At 45.9% G+C, this 14,414-nt stretch overlaps 1 protein-coding gene across 2 annotated transcripts in view; it reads left to right on the top strand.

Moving 5' to 3' along the window:
* Positions 1 to 2,768, top strand: part of EMP1 (epithelial membrane protein 1) — a 41,587-nt gene extending 38,819 nt beyond the window's left edge. For both annotated transcript variants that reach the window (XM_026841203.1, XM_026841204.1), the window contains exons 4-6: positions 149 to 251; positions 353 to 493; positions 1,108 to 2,768. In XM_026841203.1, the coding sequence (XP_026697004.1) occupies positions 149 to 251; positions 353 to 493; positions 1,108 to 1,271 (408 nt within the window). In that variant the 3' untranslated portion in view covers positions 1,272 to 2,768. The remainder of the gene's footprint in view (positions 1 to 148; positions 252 to 352; positions 494 to 1,107) is intronic.
* The last annotated feature ends 11,646 nt before the right edge of the window (positions 2,769 to 14,414 follow it).

Here is a 14,414-nt window from a genome sequence, read left to right as displayed (position 1 = left end):
CCCCCCCCCCCCCCCGCGGACTTTTTCAGCTCCCTGTCTCGTGGCACTTGGGCTACTCTTGCTCCCCACACGGCTTAGTCTGACAACTGGCTAGAAGAGCAAGGAAGCCCTCCCTCCTCCTTGACGCAACTCTTTCATCCTGTTTCAGGTCTGGATGGTGGGTTCTTCCCATTTAGGAACAGCCTCGTCAGGACTCTGGCTACTGTGCAACAGGACCTGTGAGCAGCTGCCAGTCAGCAGTCGTGATGAGGGTAAATGACCTCTGCGTTTTCATTGCAGTGATGAACTGCAGAACCCTGGTGCAAAACACCAAGGCTGAGACTTCTGAAACGTGTTCCTTGTGTGTTCACAGCTTCCCTCAAAGCCGTGCAAGCCTTTATGATCCTCTCGATCATTTTCTCTGTCATCGCACTTGTCATGTTCATTGTCCAGCTGTTCACCCTGGAGAAAGGCAAACGTTTCTACATCACTGGAGCCATCATGCTGGTTTGCTGTAAGTATGCACGCCTTGTGATGGCTCTGCATGCGTCCCACTGCCTCTGCAAGTGCAAGTAGCCACACGTGTCTGCCACACATGGCCGTCAGGAGAGGTTGTCAGCCAGCCAAAAGTTTCCAGTGGCTCATTTTTCTGATAAAACAAAGCACTGAGGAATTGGAAAGTGTTGTTTGGTTGGTGGTTTTTTTACTGTATATAATGAAAATATTTGTAGATTTTCATTAGAAAAAACCTAGTAGGCTTTGCAAAATACCTTTGAAAGACAACGAAAAGGATTCAAGTATTTTGGAAGGCAGGGAAATAAACAGACTGCTACTGCTCATGGGATTCAACATGTAGCATCAAACTGTCTGCAGATCTTATTACTGATTTCTTCCTAACAACGGTTTATTCTATTCCCCATGGTATCCACTAAAGAAGACTTGAGTCTCTTGCATCATCATGTCTGCAAGAGAAATCCTCCTTAAACAAGCTTAATGGGCAGCAACCCCTCTCTCATATGGCAGAAGACACACATTACAATCTCAGGGGGTAACAGTACTTCATAAGTCCTGCAGCAATGCTGGTTTCTGTGCATTTTTCAACTCTCTTTTCCCTCTTCCTTCCCACAGGGATGTGCATTCTGATTGGAGTCTCCATTTACACAGCTCGGTTCACAGGCAAGATGCCTGCATCCACAAGTTCTCACCATGGCTACTGCTTCATATTGGCCTGGATCTGCTTTTGCTTCAGTTTCATCATCGGCATCCTCTACCTTGTTCTTAGGAAAAAATAAGGCTGATGGGAGTCCAGGGGAAAGGGTTGGCTACTGGGAAGGGGGAAGAATTGTTCTGCTGAGAGAACTGTTGGGCCAATAGACAGAAGCAGCCACCATTGTCACCACTGCCACCACCACAGAAAAATCACTAACAATGCTAGAATCCTCAGAAACTCCTTCACCAAAGGGAGGGAGAAACAGCTCCAACTGATCTAGCGCTCCTGGGGCTGTTGCACCCGAAATCTGCAAGTGACCCATACAGCTCTTCTCCTTTTCTGCAAAGTCACGTCATACCTTCACAAAGCTTCAAGCTCAGCAGTGATGATTGGAGGACTCCACAAAAACAAGGGCTACATCTTTTTCCCTTTCTAGAGCCCTTCTCACTTACCTTTCAGTGTGCCTTGCAGGTAGGCCAGTGACGCTTATGACCCCTATTTTTGTCCATTGAAACAAATGGGATGGGCCTTTTGTTACATTATATATATGCACATATATGAAAGTTAAAGACATTGAGAAGCAACCCAATAGAAAACAGATTAAATTCATATTAAAATACCTACAGAAATAAGGCAGCATTTTTTTTTCCCCCATGGTTGAATCAGATACAAGTAGGAAGGGCAAATATACAGGTATGGATGATGGGGAGAGAGAGAGAGAGAGTGTTGGGGTGAAGACACACAGGGGTTCCTGATTACACAGGATGCAGTTGCTCAATGATGCACATGCAGGGAGGGAATCATTTGGGTGTGTGTCTACACTAAAATCTTATGTTCATCTCCAGAACATGATAACAGCACTGCAACTGTTTGCAGATCTTTACCAAGACAAGTCCTGAGATAAACAGGGTTTTTTTCCTACATTGTCACCCAGTACTGAGTATTAACTCAGACCCCCACCTTGTGACACAACTCATCTCAAAGGCAGACGATACTGGTTAGCAGAGGAAATGTATTCCCTAATGAGAGATTAGGAGAGATGAGGCAGGGCTTGTGAGTTCTGCTCCTTGCTGCACGACCTTAGGCCAGTCACTTAACCTGGTGCTTTTCCATCTGCCAAATTCTTCCATAGAACTCTACCTACCTCCCAGGGTTGCTGAGAGATTTTGAGTCCACTCTGTAATACAAGGTCCCCATGTGAAAAGCTGGCATGTGAAAGTAAGGCATTGGTACTGCTGCAACCCATGAATTTCTGGGTAAGTTTGAAGGATCCCAGTGACAAGTGGCATTTGTAAAGGACAAGAGATCAAAACTTCCCTTGTCTTCATCCACAACCAAAAGGCAGAGAGTATAAAAAACATGCAGGTGCAGATGGTGCATGGATGCTATTTACCTCTCTCTCTTTCTCTTTCTGTTACATTTTGTTCTTACATAGACGTTATCAATTTGGTGGATATATTCTAGTACTGTATGTTGCTGTTTCATTAACAAAGGTTATTTCATATATAGTCACTGTAAATATTTTGAAATGCATATTTTTAACTTTGAGGGTATAAAAATAAAATCTGATTCCCTTTATTATAAAGAGTTTTGCTTTGGCTTTTCTTTCATTAGTGTTCCAGGTATTTGTTAACAGAAGCATTTGCTGTTCTCACTGCTCGCCCCTTTAAGATGATGCAGAACTACCATGTTCTCTTGCTTGTCAGTATATGAGATTTCCTGTTCTGAGCGGGAGGAGGAAGCAGAACAACTATCAGAGTTCCTGTTTCAGGCTCTCTGCAAGCTCAAGCAGGTAAGTGTGAGCAGTGGTAACACTCAGTCCCAGAGCCAGGCTTTGCTTCACACACAGGAGAGCTGGAAATGTATTTTTTCTCTCTAGCAGTATCTCATCTTTGTGGAAGCTGGTGCCTAAGAAGCTGCAGGATTTATTATGTCTTACCACCCTCAGCACAAGTGAGTCCCAAAGCAAAATCACCGAGTTGTTTGCCTGGGCCATATGAATTGGTAGAGCTGTTGTCTCCTTAGAGCTGTCTGGCCAAACACCTCAGCAGCTTTAGAGCTTAAGCAAAAACTCCAAAGCCTAGGACACACGTAGATGTCAGCAAACCTGGGGCACAATCCTGTGAGCGGGAATCAGCTGGGTAGGAAATTTTTCTTTATCAATTAATCCACTTTATGGAGACCCTAAGACACAAACTAATTGAGAATAGAATGGTGACATGAATCTTTAGGAGCTGAAGTTTTTCACCAGAGAGGGACCTCATACATAGCAGGGTGTGGGAAAGCTCACGGTGTGCAATGGGTGGACACTTGTCTTAGTCTCAGGAGGTTCCAGGAGTCCTGCTGAGCCTCATCCTTCTGTCACTCCTATAAATACAGGGTAACCAAAGACCAGTCAGGCACTGGGGAAAAGGCTCATCTAGCTATCAGCTAAGACTGGCAGGTGAGACATAAGCCAGCAACTGAGGTGGGAATACTGGGGGATGCGAGCCAGGGAGCTTTGCAAGAGCACACCCACTGGTAGGCTGGTGTCTGTGCCCTGTTGCTAGCACAGCACAGATCACACATGACAATATGATACCTTGCAGGCTGACAAAGAATCCCAACTTTGTTGAGATGCTCAGGACAGGTCAAGGCAATGGTCTCAATTTTTGAACAATGGTCTCCACAACCTTTGCCTCTTCACAAACTGTTGTCATTGGAAGATCAGCAAGGATATGAAGGCTACTGGACATTCTGGACAGCTTGGTTTGCCTGAAAAACTGCTTCAAATTTTAAAGGATTGGTGCCTTAATCTACAGTTGGAAAAAATCACTGAGTCCTCTGGCATCCTAGTCAATCTAGTCCCTGAAATTTAACCCATTCCAAATGAGACAGTCTTTGCTCCACACCAGGTAGCTCCTACCACCATCATCTGAGTCCTGTTACTTTAGGGGCTGGTAGGCAGGGAATTACACTGGACACCAACAGGACAGAACATGCCAAACAGAAAAGCAGATGCTAACAAAGATGAATCAGTTGCAAAACAGAAGGGAGCAGAAAAGGATAGGAGCAAATGGCACTATTGCTTGTGTCGTATGATGGGTTCAAAAATCATCTTGCAACACAGCCTGAAGCAATGTTGACCCAGTGACACATGAACTGTGAGACACAATAATAGCACTCCTGAAAGAGCCATTACAGGGATTTCAGGGACCAAGCCTCACAAGGGCCGGGATCAAAACTGACTCCTTTACTTCACAGCAGAGTCCTTGCACTAGGAAAAGAAGCCTTTGGAAGAGGAGAAGCAGAGAAATAAAACTATTCCAGTGCCTGAGACTCCACTGCAGAGCACATGAAGGATTCCCCCTCCCTGGTCCTTTTTCTGCAGGTCACAGTGCAAGGAGGAAGAGATTTTCCATAGACAAATAACTGACCAATTCAGGGCATTTGACCACAGTAAATCAGCTGCAGGAAGCATTAAAAATGAGGGACAGCTAAGGCTGCAAGAGCAAGAGACACTCTTGATCTGACCAGAGAGCCAAGCTATGGAGGCTGGGAAGCAGCAGTCCAATGACTGCCCAGATTAACGAGTTTGAGATTATCTGTAACATGTTCATGGGAGTGTTGCAAAAGCTGCTGCAGACAGCTCAGGGGAGAGCCCTGCTCTGTGAATGGCAGAAGCCAAAACCAGCCAAAGTAACTGACTCCTGGGCTGATGAAAGTGTGATGACAGCACTGCAAACACAAAGGCAGCAACACCATTACAGAATGTAGCTGCCTGCCAGCACACCGAGTGTGAGAATGGCTCGATTCCCTTGCAGCAAAGACAACAGAGGAAAAACAAACCACCAACAACACCAACCAAAAAAACCCCAAGTGCAAGGAATGGGGAGATCACAGGAGGCATAAAAGATGATGCTAGGAGCATTGTAAAAGATTATGGGTCACTTCCAGCACTGGGGTTAATCTCCACTGCTGGCATCCAGGGTGCAGTTAGCCCAAAAATCACTTAACAGAGGAAAGCAAGGTGAAATCAGCATGAAATATTATCCCACTCAAAACATATCCAGCCCAGGGGGCAGCCCAGAAATGTATGCTGCATTTGTACTAGTTGTCTTCAGAAGGCTGCCTGATCTTGTGATTATTTACATTTGCAGCTCTGCCTGCTCAGATAATAAGAGCAGTCAGGGTACCTGATTGCTGGAGGAACTGGGGAGGAATTTTAATCCCAGACCCTCTGTTCCTGCATTGCACAGTTGGTGAGATGCATCACTGCAGGCAACTCAGCTCTCTGACATTGTCAGAGCCATGGTATTGGATTAGATACACAGTGATCTGATGCATGATGACAAATTGCATGTTGCACAATTCACCCAAAGTATGTGGGTATCTGATATAAATATACACCTTGTCATCTGTTACATTGCTTAGGAAACTTGATTGCCTTTCTGCTCAACCTAGCATGGAAGGCTGTAGCTGGCAGCCTTCCTCTGTTTCACCCTCTCTCAGGCTTCTGGTGGACCAGGCTAGCCAGGGACCAGCAGGGTCAATCCATAGGGTGAATGGCCTCCAACCAGCTAGAGGCAAGTACAGAAGGCATAATGCTCAGCAGAGAGTTATGAGAAGCCAAGATGCTTCATCTGATCTGTTTAGGCTATCCTTGTTTAGGCTAAAAGTGTCAGGATTTGTGCAACAGAGCTGAATCCGTCTGCAGTGAGGTCTACAAGAGGAGGCAGTGCTGTGGAACGCTACCCTGTGAATGTGGTCACTCTCATACACATGACCTGGAGAGCATAACATAGTCAGAGGTGCTAAAGGAAGAGGTGTTGGGGGTGCTGCTGCCTATTTCCACCTTCCAGATAAATCTGCAGGTGGACAAAAGCCTGGCTTATGGCGTGACTTTTTTCCCGGAGTTTTTTTGGGGGGCATCATAGATTACTTTTTCCTCTGGAAGCTACTCTTAGATTAAAAGGTTTATTTCATTGACATGCTCACTGTAGAGCTTTTTGGGCCTTGCTTTGATGATAACATGGAGCTGAGGGGGCTGAGCTGTAATTCAGTGAGTAAAAGCACTTCCCAGAGCATTGGAAGGGTAGGGGATTGTGTGGCTCTGAGAGACAGGTGAATATCAACTGAGTGAGACACTATCTTTTTATCAGAAGCCTGCAACCAGACATGCACACACCAAAGCAGCTTAGCCAAGCAAGGAAAAGGTAGTGCTATAGGCATGGCTGTGAGAGGTGGGTCAGCATGCAGAGACTGGGCTGGGGGCTGGGAAAGAGGCTTCCACATTCTCCTCACACTGGTCTCCCTCATGATCCTGGACAATGCAGGGCTTCCTGGGAGCTGCTGACAGCCTGTGAGTTCTACTGATGTCTCGAAAAGCTGAGGCTGCTTAGCATTTCGGAAGCACATTTAGCAGCTCCCAGGATAGTGTCCAAATATTTCACCGCTTTTGTTTACAGACTCAGGGAGGTAAGAGATATCCTCAGCACATCTTGAATGTATTTTTTAGGGGGTTCTGTTTCTAAACAGCATTCTGAAGCAGGCGATGCTTCGTGTGCATCATATAGAGGATGATCAGCCATGCAGCATAGCAAGCAGCTTTGTGGCAAAGAAATCAGAACCCTTGCACTTTGCTCTGGAAAGAGCTTGCAGGCTCTGCAAGAGAGCCAGGATGTGGGAAGGTGCAGGGAGAAGTGTTCAGAAGATCTCGCGATGCACGGAAAGAACAGGGAACTAAAGATCTCACGATGTACAGAAAGGCGTATATAAAGCAATTGCACAGTTAATAAATCGAGCAAATAGCAACCACCATATTGGCGTTTGTGCTTTTGTTCCCGCGAAGGTTTTAACCTCCTGCAAGGGTTAGCTGTGATCTGAGCACCACATGTCTGTGGATTGGCAGGTAGAAAAAGACAGCTAATACTTTACCACAACAGGAAGGGGGGGGCAGAGGTGAGGGGCAGGAATGAAGTACTCAGGACCATCCCAGAAGCAAGAAGCATGGATACCACCTAGCCAGGAGGGTGGACTGGCTGTGATCAGATGCCATGCAGGAATGGGGCAGCAGAAAGAAATGGGGAATCAGGTTTACTGATGGGAGGGAGAATGAGATGGACAGGAAGAACAAACACTGCAGAAGATCTGAAGACCATCGGAGCACTGGTGTGTTTGGAGAGGATGAGCAGTTTAGTGGGGAGGTGTATGGAGTTTGGGACACCTGAGGCCCACTGCAGTTGTCTGCCAAGCAGAAAGACCCTGATCGGGCAGTACGCTTTCTTCACCAAGGCAGTACCAGAGGCTTATGTGCACAATCCTACCAAAAGCTGGGGCAAACCACTGTAAACCATCCAACAACAAGCACCCATGTGTGCCGTCTCAGCCCCTCGATGACTGAAGACCCCGGTCCCCTGCATTGTCACTAGAGGTCAGTGCAAGCCCAACAAATGCCTCTGCTGAATGTATCTTATGATCCTATGATTTGAGGCATGGGCATCCCCAGCCAGGGACAGTGCTGCTTTATCATAGTGTAAGTCAGAAATGGGAGTGTGCCCCAGCCTCACTCGGAGCCCTCAGATGGGCTCCCTGCTGGCCTGTGGAATGTCATGTAGAAGAAGAAAGAGGCATGTTAGGGACATTTTGTCCCATGTAAGAGGTAACATCATAGGAGTGTTTACTGCCAATGAGAAACCTACAGGGCAAATGAAAATGGAAGAAGAAATTCTACAGGGGAATGAACAAAAAATTTCTAAACATCAGACCTGAACAAATGACCATGGTTCAATTCCCTTCAGCCACTGAGAGTTGTTCTGGGCTCAAGGAGGTAAGTGGGTTTGCCTCCCACTCCTGCAGTTAATGCCATCCCCTCTGCTGTGTACTGTCAGAAAAACTGAGGCAGAGAAATTGCATTGAGCTGGGGCAAGCAGGCTTGAAGCAGAGAATGGAAAAAATGCCAGGATGGCCTAAAGATGCAAAGATGACAGTCCTTTAGGACTTCCACAGTTCCTGCTTCAGGGGGAGACTCTTTTCAGGTAACTCCACTTCCAGTGGATCTTAACTAAACAAGGTCTTTCTCAGTTTCCCAAAGAGCAAGCCCTAGGTTCCTAAAGACTGATTGCATCAGGCCAGTAGTTGAATTTGTATTAAGCTTTCAGGGGTGTGGTTTTAATACTGATGAGTTGCCAGTGAAATCTGTGGAAGCTGCAGAGCCTCAGCAAAGTCCATCAGTTTAAGCATCTCATTTCAAACACTCAAGCCAGAAAAACTGAATAGACACCCAACAGATAACTTGAAATCCCACATTAGGGAGACAAAGATATCAGAGAAGTCATCGGGTTTTTTTGCACATGCCTACCAAAAGATTTGCAATGACTTTTCTGCAATAAAGGCAAAGTTTTTCTTTGCGATGCAGTAAATCTAGTGGTCCCTGCTGTATAATTACATGCCCATAGAGAAGCACGACTGATGTCTTGGTGGGGAAAGGGGAACTATGGGGTGGAAATGTGGTAGAGCCTGAACAACAGGAGATAAATGAAGCTGAGCATAGGAGGTGAATTTTTTCCACTCAAATTCAGAGGATTCTGCAAATTATAAAGTATTTGTTTGATCCAGTCATCAAAGCTCTGTCAGAGGTAAGGGAGGTCCATGAAAAGGCCATGGCTTTGGGGAGTACTGGGAGTTTCTGTTGTGCTTTGGACAAGTGCCTTCTTCTGCCCCCTCTGCCCAATCTGTGAGGTGTGGAGAGGAGACCTCCCTTTTCCTCCAGCCATTTGCACCCTCAGCACACAGCTTCCCCAGCTGTTACCTCACAGGCTGCCTCTGTAGGAGTGGGAAATCAGAGGGGACCTGCTTGGCTTTTTCTGCAATGCACTGTGCTTGGGACAAGGGAAAGGGAAAGGTTGTGGATATAGTAGGCAGTTCATCAGAGATCTGGGGGGCAGGACTGATCCAGCTACCCCATACCCTTCAAATGTGCCTCCCCCGGCAGCAGAGAGCTCACAGAGCAAGGAGTTAGGCCATGCTTGCTGCATGCCAGCACAGGTAAAGCTGGTGGTCAGCTCACCCCTCACAACCTCCCCAGCTGCTGTCCTGGGCAGCTGCCTGCTTCATCCATGCCTGTGACTAATGAACAGCAACCAGTGGTGAAAGGAGACAGGCCTCCAAGGAGAACCTTTCCATATTACTTTCACAATGTGACTAGCAAACAAGGGCATTCAGGTCAGGATTCACAAACCCTCAAGCAGATATCAGCCATGAAGAATCAAGCACGGTCACATCCAGATCCAATGTGCTTCAGAGCAGAACCAGTGCAGTACAGGGGGTGAGACCAGGCTGACCCATAGTGCCAACAGAGCTGCTACTACACGCTGGCCCTTACAAACATTTACATTCAGATGACTATGGATTTGACACATACTAAGCACCTACACTGGACTTCTCCCATGCTGGGTCTCTCTGTCCCATTTTAATTTTCATCTCACAGGGAAAAAACAGGGTTTTGCACTATCTGCTTCTAAGGCAAAGTTTAATGAAAAGCAGATGCTTTCTACCATGACTGTTTCCTTTCATCCTTCCCTAGATGACTTCTACCCTCTCCCTACTGCAGAGATGGAAAAAAAATTTGGCAGAGCAGCAAGCTGGGAGTCATGCAGGAGCCCCTTATCGCCCAGTGGAAAATGAGTGGCACTTAGGCCAACACATATGCTATAGATAAAATCACTGCTTGCTCAGAGAAGCCACAAACAGGAAAGTTAACCCGTTCCTAAATTTCTGACCACCCTAGCTGTGTTGAACATGTCTTCAAATACCAGCAAAGCTTTCATGATATAGTAGAGTCAGATCTAGATGCAATTCAGGTTGAAAACATGGCACAGCCATGCATGTGTCACGTTGGGTGGAGCTAAGAGAGCAAAACCACGTTCCTATGTCGTAACATTACTCTTTTCCCCAGAATCACTGATCTTAATAGGATCCAAGCAAACTGGAGCTCTTCTTTCCTCAGAGTGCTCTCTCTATGAGAAGTTGCAATGGATGGGAGGCCGCAGACCCTGAGCTCTTGCTTCTCATCTCTTTCACTGTCTGGAATTGCAGTCTTTATAACAGCATCCTTTATATGCATGGATTCATCTCAATTTTCATAGATTCACATAACCTATTTTACAAAGACTGAGAGCATGGCTACTAAGTCACCTCCAGCAGGTTGGGGAAGACAGATTTCTAGTATGAGAGAGAGAAATTATACCACCTTTGCCTTTTGGGTCTACCAAAACCTTACACCTGATGGTTCCTGATACACAAAACAAGGCTACTATCTGTACTCCCACCTTCAAGACAGTCACAGTGTAGGCACCACTTGTCATTATTTAAGCAAAAGCATCCATCTCCTGATCTGATCCTCAGCCCTTCTAGGGGTGGGCTGGCTGACACATGCCATGTCACCCCCACCACACTGCTTCCTTGGGGACTGCCCTCCTCGTGCTGCCACCTTCCAGAGCTCCCACAGGTACTCAAAGGGCAAATGTCTCAGCTTTAATCCTCAAAGCCATAAGCAATTATCTTGCATCACATTTGCCATTCTTCTCTATCACATGTGCACTCTTGGTTCCCACCAGCATTGAAAGCTTCCAACAGCCCTTGCCTTTCCAAAGGGCACTGTAGACAACCATTTACACTTTAAATAGATATTAAAATGAAGCCACCTGCACGCCTTCCAGTTCTCGAACTGCAGAGCAGAGTGATGGATAATGGAAGTGTACCAACACATCAACAGTTTCCACTAGCAACTGCTGCAGAATAGCATGATATCTACTTCAAATATGGACAGGAAATGGCTTTTGATATCAAATGTTTCAACCCCACAAGAGCAGCTAAAAATAAGCATTTTATTCCCATCCACCCTTGATTTGATACCAAATGGGTTGTGGAGAAGCACCAAACTTTAGAAACAGAAATAATAATAGAGGTACGGTTTTAATTAACTGATCCTGAATTCTTCCCCTTTCTACTGGACCCACTGCCTCATTCAGAACACAGAAGTGCTCTGCGGATGGGACTAGCTTCCTTATTCACTCTGTGGCCATATTCATCTGCATGCCAGCAGCGCTCTGTACAGCATACAGAATTCTGCTTCCCTCCTGGGCTTTTCGATTTGCCTCATTATTAACACCACTGAGCAGTTCCCAAACTCAAAAGGACTTTTGTCTTCTAGTCACCCCTACAAAACCAAACCATTATCACAAGCATTTTAGAGACAGGGGAACTGATTCATAAGCAGATCACAGCTAAAAATCTGAAATGCTGACCATTAATTTCAGCTGCCACAGTGGCTGGCTGCCTTCTACATACAAAAGAAGACAGCTCATGGCCACTACTGAATAGCTGGGCACATGTGATTTGCTCAACATCACATTCAGAGTCCATGGTAAAGGCAGAGAGTAAAGAATGGGTTTCTACAGCCCACTGTAATGTTCTCAATATGGCTAGCTGTATTCATCTTCTTGCCTGCACACAGAGGTAGAAGGAAGGTTGCACACACCTCCTCAAGCCACCAAGTCACCGCAGGTTAGGATTCCTGATCTGTGAAACACCAGGAAACTTCCCAACAATGTGAACCCTCCAGATGGGAAACACAAGAACACAAAAATAAATGTCAAATGGATCAATTAATCTTAGATGCCACTAACAAGATACCAATGGCCCATGTATAGAAATCTCCATGCACTCAAACCACAGCTCCCAGCCGTAGTGGTGATTTCTGCAAAGCAGACCCCAAGGGCTCCCATCAGCCCCTTTCATCCACTGCAATAAGTCATGTCTGCATAGATCTGCTTTTAAACAATTTAGCACAAGCTCTGTCTTGGCCGAGAACCAAGTGCTGCACATTTGCATCCCAACTTTACGCCTTCTTGCGCATTGAGCCCAACCAGATGGCAGGCTGTATTCAAGGCTTAATGATCTGCTTCCCCTCCCCCCAGTACGAGCACAGTAAATCACTGGCAAATCTTCTTGATGGTCTTTTAGAGGGAAGACAGATCAAATACATACAGTGTGTTTTAAAATACCAAGTGCTCGGGAAAATTATGGTTTGCAACATTGATGCAAAACATGGACTCAACTGGATGACTTAAAATGCTTGCAAGTAAGCTTTCCCTGACAGCCCACCCTTCCCAAGTCCCCACGCCTGGGACTCTCCTTTGCCAGGCAAAGATTTTGCCAGATTTGGCTCTCTCACTCCACTCTTGGTCACTGCAGTTCCCCTGCCCCTTCCAAAGAAAGGCTCTTTTATCAGAGACAAGCAGACCAAAACTTCTGGAAAATCTCAAGAAAAAGAGCTAAAGCTTGGTTTGTTTGAAGGTTGCATACTCCTCCTCACCACAGAGCCTGCTAGATCCCTGGCTTCCAGAGCAGAATTTTACACACTCAAGTCATGACCAGGAGATGTGCGTGTTTATGACATGAGAACCAGCTGTATCTTCTTCCCCACAGAGCACTGCACAGAATACAGCATTCTGCCCACAGGACCAGCCCTCAAACACTGGAGAGAGATCTTAAGATATCTTTATGTGTGGCCACATAAGATACTTCTCTCATTTGATGAGAGAGAGGTTCAAGTGGCACACACAAACTTAGACTCTGTAAATGCCCATAGTGATCTCACTGTCTCCCCCAACATCACATAGAAAGCTGTGGCAGATGCAGGTGCTCCCTCTGAATTGTCCTGTCAGCACTTAACAGCCTTAACATGAAGATACCTCTGTGTCCAGCCTGGGGACCTCCATCTCATTCTCTTCAAACTTTCCAAAATCTGTAGTGACAAAGACAAAGGCTTCACACTCTGCAGTCCTTATTGCTACTGAGCTCTGATGTCTCCCCAAAACTGCTCCCACTGTGCCTGCTCAGTGAGGCATGGTCCTGTGTTGAAACACCACCACATGCTCTTGCATTTAAAGAGCAGTGAATGGTTTGGAATGCCAAAACAATTAATTCAGGTTCACACCAAACTTAATTGTGACATTTCCTGGGTACTTGATTTTGTTCCTCAAATCAAGTCTTTTTATCATCAAAAGACTGTTTTCCAGTGTGTGCAGTATGCTTGTAAGAAGAAATCCCTCCTGTGGTGTTCACTGTGTTTCTGTCCACTTAAGCTGGATCTGACAAGTTATTTGTATGCCTTGAGCTAACCATCTGCATAGGAGTAAGCATCAACTATAGTTTACATGTAATATACTGCAAAAAAACATAAATACATCCACATGTGCATTCAAACAAAATGTCAATGCTACTTCTCAAAAAATATGGGAGCAAGAGCCAGGGGCCAGCGAAATAATTTTCAGCTTTTAAGTGACAGACAATGGAAGTGATCCAGTCTTGCATCTCATAAGTAGTGGCAGATTGGCCAGGATTTTGATGCTAACAAAGAGATTCAGTACATGGGCCTGGTTTCAATTAATGAGCATGTGTCCATATGGCTCCGTGTGTGCATGTGTTTATACTGAGTGTACTTTTCTGTTAATGGGTGTTGCCTAAGTACAAGTTTGCATGTGTGTGCCTGTGAAAACAGGTTCAGAGCTAGTTCAAAAATGCCCAGCAGCTCAAGCAAAATTTAGTGTTGACACCCGGGACAAAAGGTCTTGCATATTAGCTGTGACAAGACCCTGGAAATACGGTATTTTAAACTGAAAACCTCTCTTCCCTGACAGGAAATGAGATCCACATGACAGCACTGAAAGCACCAAACCCAAGGCCCTGACCCTGCAGGACCTGCCACTGTGTTGGGACAGGGTAGAAACAGTTGGTGCTGGGACAAACCCCACCCAGGGAGATGGGAGACAGAAGAAGCAAATACCATCAAACGTGCTCCTGGCAGACACACCACCAGGCTGCCCCGCTCTGCCTGCAGTGCGAGGAGGCAGGGACTGCCCCTGCTTACTGCTCAAGCGGCTGGTACCAGCCTCCTCTGGCAGTGGCAGATCCTGCCGCTCTGTTGCGCTGGGAAATGTCCTGCTCTGCCCGAGCCTGTGTGCATGTCAGACCACACACCTGCTTCAGATTTGTCAGCAGACAACATGGCTGTATGTTTTGTCCACAGCACTTGCTTCTCCTGTAGCTTTTTTTTAAAAAACAATATAGTTGTCACCTCAGTACTTGTCAGACAGGTAGAAGGAGGAATAGGCAAATGAGATAAAATATTTGTACACAATAGGAAATTCAGACCCAGCAATTTTTAAACAATTTGAATATT

The sequence above is a fragment of the Athene cunicularia genome, assembly GCF_003259725.1.
Source record: "Athene cunicularia isolate RWA chromosome 1 unlocalized genomic scaffold, athCun1 chr1_part2, whole genome shotgun sequence".
In the NCBI taxonomy this organism is placed as follows: Eukaryota; Metazoa; Chordata; class Aves; order Strigiformes; family Strigidae; genus Athene; species Athene cunicularia.
Note: the sequence above shows the minus strand (reverse complement) of the source record. Positions and strands in the feature narration are given on the sequence as shown.